Source organism: Symphalangus syndactylus, chromosome 18 (genome assembly GCF_028878055.3).
Source record: "Symphalangus syndactylus isolate Jambi chromosome 18, NHGRI_mSymSyn1-v2.1_pri, whole genome shotgun sequence".
NCBI lineage: Eukaryota > Metazoa > Chordata > Mammalia > Primates > Hylobatidae > Symphalangus > Symphalangus syndactylus.
The window spans coordinates 85,673,858-85,694,466 of NC_072440.2; the positions used below are offsets into that span (position 1 = coordinate 85,673,858).

The window sequence follows — 20,609 nt, forward strand, 5'->3', positions numbered from 1 at the left end:
GTGTCATGAAGAAGCTTGGCAGTTCCCCCTTCATCTCTGGGTCTTGCTCCTTCCCTTCAGATGCCAGATGGAGAGCAGTGCTTCCTTCACACTTTAGTTCTGTAAATGGCAGTGGATGAAGACCACAGACACTACTAGGTTCACAGGATGTGGCTGCCACCAGGATTCTCCAAAGACTTGCCCTGGCAAATGCCAATGAAATGGAGGGGAGCCACAGGCTTCCCAGAGGCTCAAGAAGCAGAAACACTGAGGCCTGGTGGGAAAGGGAGCTGTAGGCAAAGGAACGGTTGCAAACAAACTAGGTGGAAGGAAACTCCATCCATCCTTCAGAATGCAGTCATGTCTGTATTTTTCTAAATTCTCATTGGGGAACATGTTCTACAATAAGGAAAACATGAGTCAAAGACCCCCAGCCTTGGTGAGGTTGACCACCTACTCCTTCCGCCATTCAGTGCTGCCCAGCCAGTCCTGCTGGTAAACCCACTACCCTGCCTTCCACCTGCCTGTGTTCTAGTCCATCTGTCTTGTCTGATTGGGATCTTGTGCCATCCATATCATATTCATCCCTCAATCTCAGCACCTGGCTCTGGAAGGAATTCAGTAAACATTCATTACATAAATATATACTCAGTTACCAAAACGGGTAATAGAAGAATGGAAATTAAAAGGTGGGATCTGGCCGGGAACAGTGGCTCATGCCTGTAATCCCAGCACTTTGGAAGGCCGAGGCAGGTGGATCACTTGAGGTCAGGAGTTTGAGACCAGCCTGGCCAACATGGTGAAACCCCATCTCTACTAAAAATACAAACATTAGCTGGGCATGGTAGCACATGCTTATAGTCTGACCTATTTGGGAGGCTGAGGCAGGAGAACTGCTTGAACCCGGGAGGCAGAAGTTGCAGTGAGCCTAGATCACTCCACTGCACTCCAGCCTGGGTGACAGAGTGAGACTCTGTCTCAAAAAAAAAAAAAAAAAAAAAAAGTGGGGTCTGTCTTAGGTTTCAGAAGGGTCAGCTGACTCCATTGAGAGCTGCTGAGTGGAATTGCTACCATTCTATGGATGTGGAAAGTGAGATTCAGCAGAGATCAGTGCCTTGGCTAGGGCAGGTTCATGGGCTTTTTCCTAAAGATGCACAGGGTCTATAAGAGGCCTCATGAAATTCACTCCCTTCAGGGGACGACCTCCAGAGAACCAAGGAAGAAGATATTTTCTGTTGTTGTTGTTGTTGTTGTTGCTGTTGTTGTTGTTGTTTTACCTTGTAGTCACCAAGCCTTAAAAACACAGATCACCTGATGACCTCATGGATGGAAAATGCTAGTGAATTTAGGTGGGTTTTTTTTAAGACATTAAACTTATCTAGCTTTTGAAAATTTTAACATTCACTTGTATTCAATAAACAGAATACTCTAAGACATTTTAAAATTCAATATGGTTAGATACATGTGAGAAAGGTAAGCAAGAATTGGTTAGGAAAAAGGGCAAAGGAAAAAAAGTAAGTAGAAAAAGAAAAATAGGGCACAGTAGCAAGGAAATATCTAGAAGGAGGAAAGAAGGCTCTTGGGACATACTGTAGGTTATTTGGAATGTAGAATTCAAAGGAAGTAACCTCTTGTTACCATGCTGTGAAAAATTAGTATTTCTCTTTTTAACCTTTAGACTCTGTTTCAGGTAGATGCCTGAGTTCACTCTTTTATTCTTTCAACAGTAATTGGGCATCCTATGGTGCACAGGATACCATGTGGGGCTCTGGGGTACAGGGATGCTGTGCTCCAGGGTCCTCCTGAGGTCAGTAGGGGAAGAGGCAAGGGAAGCAGCCCCAGGACTCAGTAAGATGAGAGGAGGCAGAAGCAGCACAGAGGAGGACCCCAGCCCAGCCGGGGTGCGGGTGCAGAGGCACCTCCAGGAGCAGGCACTCGACTGAGTCCAGGATGGGGTGGGGCATTCCACCAAGAATGAATGTCAAGAACAAGGGTGCAGATGACCCTGCACAGACTCCAGCATCAGGGATTCTGGCCCCCAGGGTCCCTTTCCTTGGTGTATGCTGCTGGAAGACAGGAGGGGGCGGTTCTCCTTTGGTCCTTAGAAATTTCACTACAGACATCCCTTCTCCTGCCCCTAGCAGTTTATAACAGCATAAGGCCATTCAATTCTGCTCCTCTGGCTGGAAAGCAAACGTCAGCCTGGCTTACCTTCGCTAGCCTGCCTGACCCCCAGCCTTGGGGTGGGGCTAGGTTAGTGCCCTGGATCCTTAAACATGGCCCCTGGTAGCACATAAGCCTCTGCTGCCTCCACAACCAGCCATCTCCATCATGCGTGGCCTGGTCCTGAGCTTCCCCTCAGGCAGCAGCCCCAGCCTCTCTGCTTCCTGAGATTCAGAAACAGGGATCCCAGGGCAGGGCTCAGGGCCCAGCCTCTTGGGGGCACAGTTTCCAGCAGGGAAGAGGCGGGCGTAGGTGGACAAATACATTCCCTTCTTCTTGTAGTGTGCCCCTGTGGGTGGGAGTGCCCCCTGCCCCACACCCACCCTACCCATGCTCATGCCCACTCCTCTGTGCCCACTGCTGGTGGCAGGGCTTGCTTAGCAGGGAAGCAGCAGAGCCCTGCAGAGGGGTGGGCAGAGCCTCCCAGGAGCTGGGAGAAGACACCTGAAGCTGGACAGAGCTTTATCTGGGAGCTGGCGGCTGCTGAATAATGAATTCCAACTCTGCCGCACTCCCAGGCTGCACACTGGGTGCACACACACACGCACACACACACACCGATACACACACGCTGGGCTGACAACTTGGAGGGGCGGGGGCTGTGAGGCTCTGTGAGTCGCTGCAGGAGCAGCTCAGCTCGGTTTGGTTGCCTTGGTCTCTGTGGGCAGCATCGGAGGGGGGTCGGGAGGAGGAGGAGGAGGCAGCGGCAGAGAAGAGAGAGGCGTGTGAGCCGCGCTCCACCGGCTAGCTCCTTCCCACTGCTCCCGCCTGGCAGTGCCAGGCAGCCCACACCAGCATGGCCTTGCTCATCCACCTCAAGACGGTCTCGGAGCTGCGGGGCAGGGGCGACCGGATCGCCAAAGTGACTTTCCGAGGTAGGGAAGCCCCTGTCTTAGAGGGACGCCAGCTCTGAGAGCTGGACCAGCCCATGCTCTGGAGACGGCCGGGGATAGGACAGGGCTGGGAGGATGGGTGGGAAAAGTTCTAGCAGGGGCTGGGGCGACGAGCCTTTTCACAGGTAGTCATCTGCCCGGGACTGACCGGCCATTGTGATTTCTGGAAAATCAGGGTCCCCTGTGCTTCCATGCCTGTGTCTCCTTGTGCTTGCCAACATGCCAGTGCCTAGGCAGGGCGCAGAGCCCTCTGCATGGGGAGGCAGAAGTGAGGACCATATCCCTGAGCTCAGGGAGACCCAGGACCCCCTGCTCCTCTCTCTCCCTCTCCTGCAGGTTGATTTCCTTGAGCACAGGGTGGGGGCCGGGTCTGGAGCCTGGGACACCCAGGGCGGCTGGGAGAAACCAGGCAGCCAGTAGCTCCCTGGGCCCCAGAGTGATGGGGGACACTGTTGGCTTCTCTTAGATCTATTCATGGACAGGAACCCTGGGAGCCCCTCGCCTGTCTTCTGTCTGGTCTTTTCTCATCCTCTTCACTCCTGTATTCAGCGACCATTTATCATGATCTACTGTGTCCCAAGGATAGGGGTAGAAATATAGAGCTGAGCACAACCCAGCCCCAGCCCCAAGGAGCCCGCATCTGTTGGGCAGGCGTGGAACAAGCAGGACAGGTATGTGAGACAGAGGGTGGGGGTGAGTGCAGAGTGCAAGCTACAGAAGCAGCACCCTCACCCAGGCTGGTGACTGGTGGTCAGGGAAGGCTTCCCAGAGGAAGCAACACTCAGCTGATATCCGAAGGACCAGCGGGAGGGAGCTAGGAGAGGAGGTGAGGACTGAGCAGGCAGAGGAAACAGTGTGCCCAGAGCTGAGAGAGGAGCTGAAACTCTGGAACCGAAAGAGGTTCCATGTGTCTACAGCCCAGAGAGGGTGCAGGAGCAGAGGCCAGAGAGCCAGGCAGGGCAAGGAGGCGAGGCTGGACCTGACCCCACAGACAGCAGAGCCCCTGAGCATTTTAAGTGGGGAAAGGCAGGGCCAGGCTGACTCTATCCTTCACCACCCACCTCTGCCTCTCCATGTGGTTGCTGCCCAGCCCTGGGGGTTGGGGGTACTTCTCACTAGACATGACTCCTTCTACAGAGAGAGGGGTCTGAGAGTGGGGTGGGGACGAGGTAGTGAGGAGTGGACAGAGAGGACCCCATCATACTAAAGAGCAAAGTGAGCCCTGGGGCCCAGGCTGGACACAGTGTCTGCCCCTCTGTTGGAAGGGACGGGAGTGGCCATTGGCAGAACGTTCCAGCCAGAGCCCTGGGGCACCCACATCACCTACTCAGAGGCCCTGGGAGGCCCACACTGCAGCTTGTGTTCACAGGGATAGGCAGGGGTGGAGGTGATGGCAGTGGCCCTGCCGGCAGGAGGAGGTCAGGCAGGAGGGAGAGGGAGGTGTGGGCTGGGCTGCCTTTTGCCTCCCTCCCCAACCCACTGACTGCTTTCTCTGCAGCACCCTGGATCTCCCTCTGTGTGCCACCTGGAGGCTCATGCTGGCTTTAGAAAAAGCAAATGTGTCCTTTCATCTGTGAAATGTGGCCCTGAGCTCCATGGGCAGCATAGTGTGGGACGGTTAAGCTACAGGTTGCCATCCTGCTGCAGCTGTGCTGGAACGGTCCAGGCTGCACCGGACAGGCCCATTTGCAGGCCGAGAAACCAAGGCTCAGGAGTAGAACACTGTGGGTGGCATTCATGGAGGGGCTGAGGCACAATGGTCCCAGCTCTCAGGACCTCATCTTGAGTACTCAATCTTGCAAGCTCTTTATCTCCTCCTGGGCCACCTGGGGGCCAGCACCTTGTCTGACACCCATCTTCTCCTTGGAGCAGTGAAGGGCTGGGCCTTTAGCCTCACTGACCACACAGGAATTAGTTTATTTTCAACCCTTGCTCTCTGGACTGAGTGGAAAAATTGCTTCCAAGCTCCACCTTGGCAGGAGGTGGCCACGGGCAGAGCTCCTGGGGAAGGGGGCTGGGCAGCAGGAATAGGCAGATGACAAGCAGTTTCCAGAAAGTTCCTTTATTACAACGAGAGATGCCTCAGCCACTCACCTGTGTCGTCCAGCAGTTGACAGCTGTAGGAGCCCCAAAAGACCAACACTGACCACAATTCAGAGGGAACGGACCTGCTCTACGATGTTCCTTAGCATCTCCCAGCACATGCAACCACTGGGGGCCAAGCAGGTCCTCTGCAGGAGGAAACAAGAAACTGGTAAACACGCAGAGGGAGACACTGGCCCCAGGCTCCCCAAGGCTTTTGAGTGAAGGTCAATGCCGGGGTGGGTGAGGGAGCCTTTGGTGAGCTGTGCCCATTGGCAGTGGCCCCAGGTAGGCCAGAGCAGCTGGTTGAAATATGGCTTGACCTTCTGTGCTGTGCCATCCAGGACACTAAGGAAAGAGCCCTGCTGGGCTATCGTGGAAAAAGTTCTGGATATGGAGTCAGAGGCCCTAGATCCTACCTGGGTTCTGCCACTCACCCTCAGTGCCCTCATCTGTAAAATGGGCATGATAATAACACTCACCTCACTAGATTGCTTCAGGGAAACCATAGGTATGGAAGAGTTTGAGGGAAGAGTATTCAAACGGCCGATGTGTTTGTGAGGCAGCCATTCCCGTTCTCCTTGGGAGCAGCTGCTGGCCCCTGAGGTACCTTCTCTCCAGCCCAGCCTCTTCCGTCGGCCGGGAGTGAGCAGAGGGCCCCATGTGAGATATAAAGGGAAGAGGAGAGCACGTCTGAGGGGTTCCAGTCTGTGCCAGGAACAGGCAGGTTGGGCCTGGCCTCTGCTCTGTAGGAGCCTCTGCTGAGATGTTCCGCAGGAACCCAGGCAGGCAGACCCCCAAGACTCCTGTTCTCATCTGGCTGGGCGTGCACCAGCTTTGCCCATGGCCACCTCTTTTCCCACTGCCCTCAGGTCAGTCGGCCCCAGGCTCAGGCTCGCTCAGTGCTCCCAGCCAGTTCTGTATCTAGCTCTTAGTTCCTACTGCCCCTGGCTGCTCCTCAGCTGGTCCTGCCCTGTTCATGCATTTCCTGAACATGCTGATATTTGTGCACAGGCCTGGGACCCTGAGGGGAAGGGGCCAGCCTGGCACTCCAGGAGTTACATTCCCATTGGGTCAGACAGGAGATAGGGAGTCCTGGGCGAATCTCTATTGTGCCTGCAGGCCACGGGGCTCAGCTGGGTTTCCCATTAACAAAATGGAGACAGGGGTCCTCATTTAGCTCAGAGGCCTGCAGTTCCCAGGAGTAATCAAGAGTGGGCTGTCTGAGAAGGAGCCGTCTTGACCACAGGTTGCTACTCAAAGAGAGGAAGTATTAGCTTCAAGTATTTCCTTTATCAACTCCTGAAATAGTTCCCTACATCAATCACAGGGCCACAGAACGCAGGGCGTGAAGGGTCCCGAAGTTCTTCTAGTCCAACCTTCTGTCCAGTGCTGAGCCCCAAGGCTGGGGGACCTGGACTGTCAGGGAACCAAGTGACAGACTGTCCAGGGCCAGCCCTGATGTCTCCCTTCTCTTTCCATCCCCTGAGCCTTCTTGCCATGACATGAGGTTTGGGGAGTTTCTGTGTGAGATGAGAACATCTAAAGGCTGGACCTGGCTCCCACATAATTCCCTGTGGCTGGAAATTGGCATAAAGGTTTGCAGGGCATCCCCCTCCGCCTTTTCATTCTTACTCTTCTTCCCACCCTACCCCTGATTCCCACCCTGCTATGTTCCCACTACATTCAACTTCCAGCCATTCCCAAAAGATACCACACCCTTTTACACCTCCAAACTTTGAGACATCAATTATGTTTCTTCTGCCTGGAATGACCACCCTCCACCTTGAGAACGCCCATTAATTCTGCTCATCCTTCAAGGCCCAGCTCATATGCTACCTCCTCCATGAAGCCTTCTCCTCCTCTAGCAGTACTTTGCACACATTCTTCCTACTGCTCTGCCACGGTACATTGCATTTCAGAAACTGACCACACCTCTGCATGCTGCCCAAGCTTTTGAGCATCTTCAGCACAGACATCAGACATGGTTTCTGTCTTTGAGGGATTCACTGTGTCATGGGTTTGAGTTCTTCCACTGTGGCACTGCCAGTCTTTGGCTCCATTTCCCCAACTGTGAGCTCCCACCCCAGAACTTTCTATCCAAGGAGGATCGAGGGACTGAAAGAGGCCTCAAGGGCCAAGAACAAAGAACCCTGGCTCTTACTCCGTCCGTCAACTTCCCTAGCCCAGAGAATCTTCTAGGGCTCCAGAGGGCCCTAACAATTTTTTTTTTTTTTTTTTTTTGAGTCTCGCTCTGTCACCAGGCTGGAGTGCAGTGGTGCGATCTCTGCTCACTGCAACCTCCGGCTCCTTGGTTCAAGCGATTCTTCTGCCTCAGCCTCTGGAGTAGCTGGGACTACAGGCACACGCCACCATGCCCGACTAATTTTTGTATTTTTAGTAGAGACGGTGTTTCACCATATTTCCCAGGCTGGTCTCAAACTCCTGACCTCAGGATCTGCCTGCCTCGGCCTCCCAAAGTGCTGGGATTACAGGTGTGAGCCACTGCGCCCAGTCAAGCCTAACAAATATTAGCAAGTTCAGCTCCAGCCCATAGGTGGGAAGCAAGAGGGATTGCATGTGTAAGCCAGAGTCAGTTAGGGGAAGACGGAGGAAGGAGAAAGGGCAGACGGGAAAGGAGGTGGGAGCAGGCTCTGAGTTGGCCCCTGGAGCCCAGAAGGGAGGCGGGAGTTTTTATTGAGCAGGGGAAATGGGTGATATTTAAGAAGCCACTGAAGGATCGTAGCTCATTGGCAGGATCAAAGGCCATGAAAGGGCCAGGCTTGGTCGCTCACTCTTTCCGAGCCTTACTGTGACCACACATGGGGCAAGATCTCACCATCTGACAGGGAAGAAACATACACACACAGGTGAAATGAGTGCAGCATACAGGAGGGCCAGGGGTGGGGGTAAATCGCAACAATGTTCAGAGGATGACAGCTTACTTAGAGCTACAGAGACCAGAGAAAAGGAGCAGGAAGAGGAGCAGGAGGAAGTGCCTAAGCTGAGTCTTGAAAAACTGCCCCTGTTTGCACCCATGGAGATGCAGGAAGTGAGGAATTGGTGATGGAGGAAGGTGAAGTCATTCTGGTGAGGGACTGACCAGACCAGAGGCCAGAGGAGGAGAATTGCAGCCAAGTTCCAAGTCGGGGGAGCCACACCATGTAGCTGGAGCAGAGGCTATAGGAAGTAGAAGAGGGAGACCAGCTAGGAAAGGAGCAGTGGGCCTGCTGAGTGATTGTGCAGGGAAGGGTTGCAGCTGAGGCACTGGGGACAAGATGTCCCCCTACTGTTGGCTGCAGGCGCCACCTCTGACTCCACATTAGATTTATTTTCCTCAGTAAAATGTGGGAGCCCTCCCTCCTGATGATAAATATAGCTACTATTTGGAAACTTATCTGCTGCCCCTGGTAAAGGAGGCAGAATACCCAGTGCACCCACCCCTGAGATGCTCCTGCAATGCCTAGGCCTGTCTGTGGGCTGTGGTCCAGCCTAGCACCCCCTCTCTTAGAGAATGTGGGGTTGGCATTGTCCCTGCTGAAGGCAGCAATAGAGGGGACCTTTACAACCACAGGCAGCCTGTGGCTGGCTGTGGACACAGCCCTGAGCTTTTATTGTAGTCCTAACAGATATGCCCCCTGCATCCTCCAGTCTTCATAGCACACCCAGACCCCCTCACCACACCTGGGGGAAATCTTCTCTGCCTAATGCCCCAGGTAGTGAATGTTCACCCCTCCTCCCTCCCCCAGAGCAAGCCATCACACAACAGCGAACAGCAGACAGAGCACACAGGAAATTCCCCAGACTTCTGCTTTCATAGGAAGAGTGTGTTTTCATGTAATGGAAATGATTGTAAAACTACCTTCCCCTGCAAAAGCCCTCAGGAATATGCTGCTGGAAATGTGCTCGAGAACAGACTTGCAAATCATTTCTCTGAATTGGGAAGCCTTGGTTATCTTAGCCACCTTTACCGATCATGTGAAAGCCACATCTCTCCCACCCACTCCCATCCCTGGGTCTCTTTTTTTTTTTTTTTTTTCTGTCACCCAGGCTGGAGTGCAGTGGCACAATCATAGCTCACTGCAACCTCAACCTCCTGGGTTCAAATGATGCTCCCACCTCAGCCTCCTGAGTAGCTGGGACTACAGGCACACACCACCACGCTCAGCTAATTTTTGTATTTTTAGTAAAGATGGGGTTTCACCATATTGCCCAGGCTGGTCTTGAACTCCCGGGCTCATGTGATCTGCCTGCCTCAGCCTCCCAAAGTGCTGGGATTATAGGTGTAAGCCACTGTGCTCGGCCTTATCTTTTTTTTTTTAACTTTTTATATATAAAATCTCTCAAATACATACAAGAGTGGGGAGAAAATTATCATGGCCCTATGTTGTCCCATCCCATTTCAGCTATCATCAATTCATGGCCAATCTTGCTTCATTTGCATCCCATCCTACCTCCCCACCCCAAATTATTTCGAAGAAGATCCCAAACCCCATACCATTCCATCTGTAAATATTCAGTACATAGCTATAAAAGATGAGCTCAAATAAATACCACATACTTTGTCATTTTAAAGAAATTAATAACAATTCCTTAGTACTATCAACTAATCAGGCAGTGATCAAATTCCTAATTGTCTCGTCAATGTCATATTTTTTTTCCAATTTATTAAAAGCTTCATTTTAATGTGTTTTGTAAATCAGGTATTTAATCATTTATCCACTCGTTCTGTTGAAGGGCAGCCATGTGCCACGCACTGGGGGATGGTGGGGAATGAGACAGACGTGGTTCCTGTCCTCAAAGGGGGAAGATGACTGCTGCATGCATCATCATGAGGAGCGTTATGGAAGGGAGGCACAGGTGCCCAGGCTGCTCGTGGCGAGGAAACCCACTTAGCCCAGGGTGGGGGGAAGCCACCCTAGTGGGTGAACCAGAGTCAGTTAGGGGAAGACCGAGGAACGAGGAAGGGCAGATGGGAAGGGAGATAGGAGCAGGCTCCTAGTTGGCCCCTAGAGCCTGGAAGTGAGTCAGGGGTTTTTATTGAGCAGGAAGAATGGGCAGCATTTAAGAAGCCCTTGAAGGGTCGCAGCTCATTGGCAGGAACAAAGGCCATGAAAGGGCTGGGCATGGTGGCTCATGCCTGTAATCCCAGCACTTTGGGAGGCCAAGGCGGCGGGGGGATCACTTGAGGCCAGGAGTTTGAGACCAGCCTGGCCAACATGGTGAAACGCCATCTCTACTAAAAATACAAAAATTAGCCAGGCATGGTGTTGCACGCCTATAATCCCACCTACTCAGGAGGCTGAGGCAGGAGAATCGCTTGAACCCAGGAGGCAGAGGCTGCAGTGAGCTGAGATTGTGCCACTGCACTCCAGCCTGGGCGACAGAGCGAGACTCTGTCTCAAGGGGGAAAAAAAAGCCATGAAAAGCTCCATCCCAGGCAGAGGGGCTAACACTAGTGCAGACATGGTGGTATGGAGATGATTCAGGGGAGTTTGGAGGGGAGACTGGAAGGCAGGGCATGGGGGATGCAGCCAAACACGGAGGGTCTTCGGTGTCACACTCTTAGCAGGAGAATGGGAGGCTAAGATCTTGTTTTGGAGAGAAGGCTCTAGAGGTGAGGACTACGGGCAGGGACACTGGGGAGGAAGCCTGGGGCAGGTGGAGGGCTGAGTGCCTCAGCAGGCGGGCGTGAGAGAGGAAGGAGCGGTGCTGGGATCGGGGGAGTGAGTGAGAGGGCAGGACAAGAGTAAATTGCGGCCCTGGAGACCACCATGGACCCAGGGATTTGGGATACAGGGCCTTAGTTGATTCTCATCTAGACTCCTGCCAGTTGCTGACACTCTGAATTCTGGCAAACATGGAGACATCAGGGTGGAAACACCTGGAGCCACTGCCATCCAGGTGGGCGCCTTGAGGGCCAGGCCCTTTGGCTGCTTTCCCAGCAGCAGCATGGAGCCTGGCACAGAACAGACCTGGCATAGAAGTGGGAGCAAGGAGCACCGCCTGTGGGTGCAGGAGCAGTGATCAGTTAGCAACAGGGGCCCCCCTGCAGCCAGCCATCCAGGCAGCACCAGACAGTGATTCATTTCTCTCAGTGACAGTTCTAGAAAAGGCTCCTGAGACAGGGACTATCATGTGATCATTTTTACCCTAGACCGCTTGACCGCTTTCTGTCTGAACTGATCCACCCGCCAGACACTGCCTCAACAGTCCCCGTTTCTATTTTGTTTTCTTTTACTTCAAAGCAGAAGGGCTAATCTGCTGTGGTGGAGACGAGTTTTCACCCACTGGCTTTTTTTTTTTTTCAGCCAAAGTTTAAGAAAAAGTCAGGACTGCAATTTCAACAATATTTTTACCCTATCGGAGAGTAGAAGAGTCACCCTCCCATTATACCTCATTGTATTCCCAGTGCTTGGCACAGAATGGGTACTGTACACACTTGTGGATCACTGGGACCACAAGCTTCTCTGTCACCGTAACAGGAGAATCTAGGACCCAGCAGTTGATGACTGTGTGGGTGGCGCTGTCCAAGGCTCAAAGACAAATACCACAGGTCCTTCCTGCCTCAGTGCCAGGGTCTGAAAAATGGGAACCAGCGCTCTCAGTCAGTTGCAGGGCAAAGTCAGAGTTTGAGTGAGGACCTGAAAGAAGGGTTTGAACTGAGCCAGAGAGACAGGATTTATCATCCTTGCCCTGCCCCTGCCTCTCAGATGAATCCCTGACCCAAGCCTAAGTTTTCATAGTGTAAACCTGGATGTTAGCAGGGTGGGTTAAGGGGAAATACATGAGTGGAGGTAGAAATGATATTTGAGTACAATTTGTGGATAATAAAGGGTTAGAGTTCCATGGGGCCTCCATTTAGCTGAGAAATGGGGAAAATGGAAGGGGTAACCTTTTCCAGTAGGAGGCCCAGGGACTCTGCAGTGTCCCAAGTCTGGCTCTGTGAGTCACTGGTGATTTGAGAGAGTACACTATCTAAGAAACATGAGGAATAGCTGCTTTCTTGGACGACTCTTTGAATTGAATTTCTTTCTTCTACCATGCCATCAACTGTCATTATAAAATTGAAGATGTGTTTCTCATGGGGAAAAAAGTGTTATTACAAGAGATAATCACAAACTAGACAGGAAAATCATACCACCGTCAACCACCTTGACGTAACTGGCATTTCTAGAACATTACACACCCAAAACTGAAAAATATACATTCTTCTTAAATGCACACAGAACACACACCAAGACAGACCATATGCTGGGCAATTAGACAAGTCTCGATACATTTCAAAAGACTGAAATCTTAGAGAGTATGTTCTCTGACCATAGTGGAATTCAACTAAAAATCAATAAGAAGATTATCTTTGAAAGTTCCAAATATTTGGAAATTAATGCCTTTCTTAACCTGTGGTCAAAGAAGGAAATAAAAGAGAAATTTTCAAACATTTTAAACTGAATTATAATGAAAATACAACATATTAACATTTATCATTTTAAGTACTTACAGCAGAAAAGAAGAAAAGTGTAAAATTGTAATCTAGGTTTCTGCCTTAAAAAGATACCAAAAGAAAAGCAAATTAAACCCAAATCTTGAAAACATTATGTTAAATGAAAGAAGCCAGACACAAAAGACCACATATTGTATAACCTAGTTTACAGTCAGGCATCGCTTAATGATAGGAGTACATTCTGAGAAATGCATCATTAAGCGATTGTGTCATTGTGTGAACATCATAGAGTGTACTTACACAAAGCTAGATGGTATAGCCAACTACAAACCTAGGCTACATGGTATGACCTACTGCTCCTAGGCCACAAATATGTACAGAATGTAACTGTATTCAACGCTGTAGGCAATTATAGTACAATGGTAAGTATTTGTGTATCTAAACATAGAAAAGATACAGTAAATACAATATTATAATCTTATGGGACCACTGTTGTATATGCAAGTGGTCATTGACCGAAACAGTGTTATGTGGTGCATGAATGTATATGAAATGCTCAGAACAGGCAAATCCATACAGACAGAGAGGAGATTCGTGGTTGTCAAGGGCTGCAGGGAGGGAGAATGGGGAGTGACTGCTCACGGCTATGGAGTCTCCTTCCAGGGTGATGACAATATTCTGGAATTAGGTAGTGATGATGGGTGCACAACCTTGGGAATATACTGAAAACTACTGAACTATACACTTTAGAAGGAAGAATGTTATGGAATGTGAATTATATTTCAATAAATAAAAATCAAACACCCCCCACCAAATTAAACCCAAGGACAGTATAAAAGGAAGGAAATAGAAAATAGACAACAGAGAAATTTAACAAAGCCAAAAGTTAGCTCTTTGAAAAAACTTAATAAAATAGATAAACCCTAGCAAGACTTATCGAAAATAAAAAGCAAGAAAACACAAATTACCAATATCAGGAATAAAAGAGGGAATATCATTACATTAAAAGGAAAATATGGGAATATTACAAATAACTTAACTCAATAAATTCTACAACTCAGATGAAATGAATAAATCTTTGAAAAACAACTTACCAAAACTGACATAAAAAGAAATGGAAAATCTGGAGAGTCTCCATATCTATTAAAGAAATTGAATTTGTAATAACAATGATGATGATGACAATAAACTTCCTTCCACAAAGAAAACTTCAGATGTAGATGATTTCACTGCTGTATTGTAGAAAACTTTTTTTTTTTTTTTTTTTTTTTGAGATGGAGTCTCGCACTGTCATCCAGGCTGGAGTGCAGTGGCACGATCTCAGGTCACTGCAACCTCTGTCTCCCCAGTTCAGGTGATTCTCCTGCCTCAGCCTCCCGAGTAGAGTAGCTGAGACTACAGGCACGTGCCACCACGCCCGGCTAATTTTTGTATTTTTAGTTGAGACAGGGTTTCACCATGTTGGCCAGGCTGGTCTCGAACTCCTGACCTCAAGTGATCTGCCCATGTCAGCCTCTCAAAGTGCTGGGATTACAGGCGTGAGCTACCACACCCAGCCTGTAGAAAACATTTAAGGAAAAACGTAATAACAATCTTACACAAACTCTTTCAGAAACTAGAGAAGAAAGAGCACATCTCAATTCATTTTATATTATCAAAACCTGACAAAGACCTTACACAAAAAGAAAATTACAGCCCAATATCTCTCATGAACACAGATGTAAAAATCCCTAACAAAATATTAGCCAACTGAATAGCAATATATGAAAAGGATAACACATCATGACAAGTGAGTATTATACCAGGAATGCAAGGTTAATTTAAAAGTAGAAAATCAAAATATTTTACCATATTAACATAGTAAAGGAAAAAATTCATGATTATATCAATAGATGCAGAAAATGCATTTGACAAAATTCAACACCCATTCATGATAATAACTATCAGCAAACTACCAATAAAAGGAGCTTCCTCAATCTGATAAAAATCATCCAGCTAACATTATACTTAATTCATAAATATTGAACATTAAGATCATGAGTCAGGCAAAGTTTTCTACTCTCACCACTTCTGTTCAACACTGTACTAGAATTCTAGCCAGTACAAGGCAGCAAGGTAAAAACAACTCCTACAAATTGGAAAGGAAGAAGTAAAACTGTCTTTATTCACAGAAAACCTGATTGGTTATGCAGAAAATCCTAAGGAATCTATTAAAAAGCTACTACAATTAATGAGTGAATTTAGCAAGATTTCAGGATATATGATTAATACACAAGAAAATAAATTTTACCAAAGACAGGAAAGACTTCCACCCTAGAAACAAAACAACACAAAAATGCTGAGAGAAATAAAAAAAAAAAAAAAAACAAATATGTAGAAAATAGATTATGTTTATGGACTGAAGATTCATAATTGTTAAGATGACAATTCTCCACAAAATGATCTATAGACTGAACGCAATCCTAATAAAAATCACAACAGACTATTTTGTAGAAATTGAAAACTACTTTAAAATTTATATGGACATTCAAATGATCTAGAATAGCTAAAGCAACCTTGAAAATGGGGAAGAGAATTGGAGGGTTCACACCACAGCTGACCCCTGAACAACATGGGCCCACTTATATGTGGATTTTTTTTGTTTTTCTTTTTGAGACAGAGTTTCACTCTTGTTGCCCAGGCTGGAGTGCAATGGCGCAATCTCAGTTCACTGCAACCTCCACCTCCCGGGTTCAAGCGATTCTCCTTCCTCAGCCTCCCAAGTGGCTGGGATTACAGGCATGCACCATCACACCCAGCTAATTTTTGTATTTTCAGTAGAGATGAGGTTTCACCATGTTAGTCAGGCTGGTCTTGAACTCCGGACCTCAAGTGTTCCACCAGCCTCGGCCTCCTAAAGTGCTGGGATTACAGGCATGAGCCACTTCGCCCGGCCATGTTTTCTCTTCCTTATCTTTTTTTCTAACATTTTATTTTCTCTAGCTTACTTTATTGTAAAAATACAGTACATAATACATACACAAAATATGTGTTAATTGGCTGTTTATGTTATCATTAAGGCTTCTGGTTAACAGTAGGCTATTAGTAGCTAAGTTTTTGGGGAGTCAAAATTTATACGCAGCTTTTCAACTATATGAGGGGCTGGTACCTCTAATCCCTGTGTTGTTCAAGGTCAACTATATTTAATTATAAGTCTAACTATAAAGTTAAAGGAATCAAGAAAGTGTGGCATTGGTCTAAGAATAGACATATAGACCAATGGAGCAGAATACAGTGTCCAGAAATAAACCCTATACATATAAAATCAATTGATTTTCAATCAAGGTGTTGGATATCTAGAACTAGATATCTATATGGAGAAAAAATGAACTTCAAAATCCTACCTCATACCATCCACAAAAATTAATTTAAGATGGATTATAGAATTAAACATTAAAAACTTATAAGCTTCTAGAAGAAAATATAGAACATCTTTGTTATATTCTTGGGTTAGGCAAAGATTTCTTAAAGAAAAATTTTAAAACACTAAACATAAGAAATAAATTTCACTAAAAACTTGCATTTCTTAAAAATTGGACTCTCTTTGGCTAGTCACAGAGTAAAAAAAATTGAAAACTCCTATTCATAAAAAAATCACATTTAAGATAGCATGAGAAGGCAAGTCACACACAGGAAGAAAATAGTCACATTTATCTGACAAAGGACTTGTAGCCAGAATATATAAAGAACCCCTATAAGTCAATAATAATAAGACAAATTATGAAATTTTTTCTATAGGCAAAAGACTTGAACAGACATTCCATAGAATAAGATAGACATATGGCCAATAAACATGTGAAAATGTGATCAACATCCTAAGTCATTAGAGAAATGAAGATCAAAATTACAAAGAGATACTATTTCACATGCTCTAAAATAGCTAAAATGTAAAAGTCTGACAGTAATCAAATGTTGAAGAGGATGGAACAACTGAAATTTTTTTTACATTGCTGATAAGAGTGTGAAATGATGCAATCCCTTTGGAAAACTATTTGGCGATATCTTTTTTTTGTTTTGTTTTGTTTTCTTTTTCTTTTCTTTTCTTTTTTTTTTTTTTTTTTGAGATGGCATCTTGCTCTGTCACCCAGGCTGGAGTGCAGTGGTGCGATCTCGGTTCACTGCAACCTCTGCCTCCCGGGTTCAAGTGATTCTCCTGCTTCAGCCTCCCGAGTAGCTGGGACTACAGGTTCGCGCCACCATGCCTGGCTGATTTTTTTTTTTGTATTTTTAGTAGAGACGGGGTTTCACCGTGTTAGCCATGATGGTCTCCATCTCCTGACCTCATGATCCGCCCGCCTCAGCCTCCCAAATGGCTGGGATTACAGGCATGAGCCACTGCGCCTGGCCAGCAATTTCTTATAAAACTAAGGGTACCTATCCTGTGACATAACCATTCTGCTCTTAGGAATTTCCTCAAGAGAAATAAAATTATATTTTCGAAAAAGACTCACATGAATGTTTATAGCAACTTTGCTCATATAGTCCAACCCTGGAAGCAACCCAAAAGTTTATCATCAATGGAGAAATGGACCAACAAGTTGTGGTATATGCATACAACAGGCTATTACTCTACAACAAAAATCAATACATTACTTATATATGCGACAACATGGATGAATCACAAAACCATTACATTGACCAAAAGAAGCCAGACACACACAAAGTACATTCTGTAGGATACTATTTATATGAAGTTTAAAACAGGCAAACTGATCTTTGGTGCTAGAAATCAGAGCACTGGTTACTAAGGGACTAGAAATCGACTGGAAAGGGACACGAGAGAACGTGTGGAGCAAATGGAAATGTTCTATGTCTTGATTGTGTGGCGGTTATACAGGGAAATGCATTTATTGAAACTCACTGAATTTTACACTTAAGATCCATGAATGTAAGTTTCACCTAGTTTTAAAAAAAGAAGAGAGACTCACCTAAAATACCTAAAACTTGAAAAATATTATATAAGATGAGGAAAAAAATTATTTCTGATTACATGCTACTAAAAATAAGCTACAAATGTGATTCATAATAGAAGAAGCCATTTTTATATTTAGCACATAACTTAAAGGTCTAAAGGAGAAGCGAGCTGGGTGCAGTGGCTCACGCCTATAATCCCAGCACTTTGGGAGGCCAAGGCAGGAGGATCACTTAAAGTCAGGAATTTGAGACCAGCCTGGCCACATGGTGAAACCCTGTCTCTCTAAAAATACAAAAAAAGTTAGCCAGGTGTGGTGGCGCACGCCTGTAATTCCAGCTACTCAGGAGGCTGAGGCAGGAGAATCGCTTGAACCCAGGAGATGGAGGTTGCAGTGAGCAGAGATCACGCCACTGCACTCCAGCCTGGGTGATAGAGCAAGACTCTGTCTCAAAAAAATAAATTAAAAAAAATAGAATGAAGGAGAAACAAGACTATTTAGTAGACTCAAGGGCAAAGAGAATTTGATTAGCTTCATCCAAGGCACACAAACTAGGAAGAGGTAGCTGGGATTTGAACTCAGGGACTCCGGCCCAAGAGCCTTAACCACTATCCTACGCCCCCTCGTGCTTGTAAAGGACTTGATGCTTTACTTAGACTTTCCCACGACAGTTTCTTGTCACCCTCGTGATGGTCCCAAGACACAGGCTGGTCCAGGATAATGACTTCCAGCTAACAGATGGTGAGTCTGAGACCCCAAGGGGTTGGATGGCCAGCTCCCAGGCCTCCAGCCCATGGGCCGTTGCGCCAGGCCGCACACCTGAGTGGGCCTGGCTTTTTCCTGCACTCAGGGGTGCCTGGGCCCTGCTTCCTGGTGCTCCATGGGAGTGTCTGGCCTTCAAAAGGAACAGATTGATCTGAATTGGGGAGAGAGAAAATACGGCAGGACCACCACTCAGAGAGCCGCTGTAGAGGAAGAGAGGGAGAGGAGACGCCAGGACATGGGAGCGTCGCGGGAGGGAATGGGACTATTTGCTGAGCTCTGTACAGCCCAGCCCAGGCAGTGCATGCAACAAGGCTTTGCTGATTTTAAATAACGCGAGGAAATAGCAGCCCCAGGTCTGAGTCACCAGCAGAGTTTTACTCTATTTCTCAGTTCACACAGGGACAACAGCAATGGCAGGCACTGCTGGGAGACAGACCAGTGGGCTGGGCCCTGGCAAAATCATGACGTCCTTGAAAACAGTCCCAGGACCTTCTCCTTCCCCATCGGATGGCCCACCACCTCACCCTCTGCCCTTTCGGGACCCCAGCCCCTCTCCAGTCTTGCTTCCACAGGCTGCTCCCTGAGGGCAGACCATTTTTGCTTTTCCCTTCACCATTGGGACTCCCCTGTCCTGTGTCCAGCTCCTTGGGGGCTCCATTCTCTGCTCTACGCTTTCAAACATTTCCTTACACTGTTCTCTCTGCCTGGATTTCCCTCCTTCTCCTTGCTTCCCAGTCTCTCTGAATATCCAGATTTCTTCTGGTCTTCTAGCGTCAATGCCTGTGCCTCTGCAATGCCTCCTTAATCAATTACATTGAGAGTCATTGCTCCTTTTCCTGTGTTCTCACTTTATTTACACTTTTTGCATGCCAATGACAAAATTCTGCCTTATATCATCGGCAGATTTTTCCATGTCTGATATATCTCCCTCTGGATTGTAATACGCTCTTAAAGGCATCGTTCAGATTCGAATGATCTTTGTACAACTCCCCTCTGTGAAGGCCAAATGGCACACAAGCCAGGAGCAAGAAAGCCCTGGTTGCCTGTGGAAATGAATGAACACACATGGGCTGGCAGCCGTGTCCCTGCACACCTGCCTTTTCTCAGAGGCGTGGCCTTAGCAGGGTAAGCTGTCTGGAAGAGGGAGCTATTTTGTGCAGATGGAACATTTTGTCCCCTTAAATCACGTCCCATGAAAGGCCAGCATGCCATCCTGCTTCTGAAACAAGCACTGAGCTCGTCTCCATTTAGGAGAAGAGCTGCCATGTGGGTATTTTTAAATGGTGAATGGAGAAATGGGTATATCTGATACCATGGCTCTTGTTACACTCTGAGCACAGACTCTGCTATTCATACTCCATCTATTGACTCAGGGAGGAGTTTATTTCAAACCAAACAGCTCAGCTATCCCAGGAGCAGCTGCCTCAGAAGGAAGGAAGATGCTGTTCTATTTTCCCCATCTAACCTCCTTCTCACTCGATCCACAACAGCCTTTCCATGCAAGGAAGAGGCTATTTTCTTTCAAGCTTTATTCTCCATCTTCCCTGTGGCAAGAAAGGTGATTGGATATTGGGATTTTTGATGTTTTTGTCTGAAAGCCATTTAAAATGAAGCTGGAATGTCAACAAGACTGACGTTGAGTGGAGTAGATGTTAAGTTGAAATGAACTTGAAACAAGAGATGGGGTTAGTCATTCCCCCGAGCACTTGGAACAAATGATAGAGGTCCCCGGGCTCTGCTCCAGTGAACAGAACAGAACCACTTGAATACTGCCAGCCACTGTTTGTACATACCCTCCTGAAATGGCTTTTCCAAAATGCTGAAGAACATTTTGTTTTCTTAATAATTTGGCCTTTCCACTGTTTCTGTATGATTGATGTGTTTCAGCAAACCTTTTTTTAAAAAAGAATATCTAGAGATAAATTTAGCTCATTGTGTTTGAGAATATTCGCCATCTCTAAATCCCCAGGGCCTAAATCAATGAGGTTTTAGCACATTTCGAAACAGATCCCTGAGGTATTAATTCTGCAATGGCTGATTTCACGTATTTTACTTCCTCTCTATCAAAGCTATGGAAAAATACACAAGCAGGGGAGGGTTTGAGCCTCGGTGCTTCCTGCAGATGTGAATCTGACACCACCTTGGAGCAGGGCCCCTCCGCAACCTCTCCCAATCCTCAGCTGGGTTGCTCCATTTTTCACTCCAAGAGACCTTGGAGGACAGCTATATCCGAGGCTCATTAAAATCTTCTAGGATGCAAAGGTCTTTGAT

At 47.4% G+C, this 20,609-nt stretch overlaps 1 protein-coding gene across 2 annotated transcripts in view; it reads left to right on the top strand.

The window, feature by feature from the left end:
* The first annotated feature begins 2,813 nt into the window (after positions 1-2,813).
* The window catches only part of OTOF (otoferlin), a 101,631-nt gene continuing 83,835 nt past the window's right edge, over positions 2,814-20,609 (top strand). The window contains exon 1 of one of the 2 annotated variants that reach the window (XM_055251531.2): positions 2,814-3,077. In XM_055251531.2, the coding sequence (XP_055107506.2) occupies positions 2,999-3,077 (79 nt within the window). In that variant the 5' untranslated portion in view covers positions 2,814-2,998. The remainder of the gene's footprint in view (positions 3,078-20,609) is intronic. The other variant, XM_055251532.2, reaches the window with a different exon arrangement.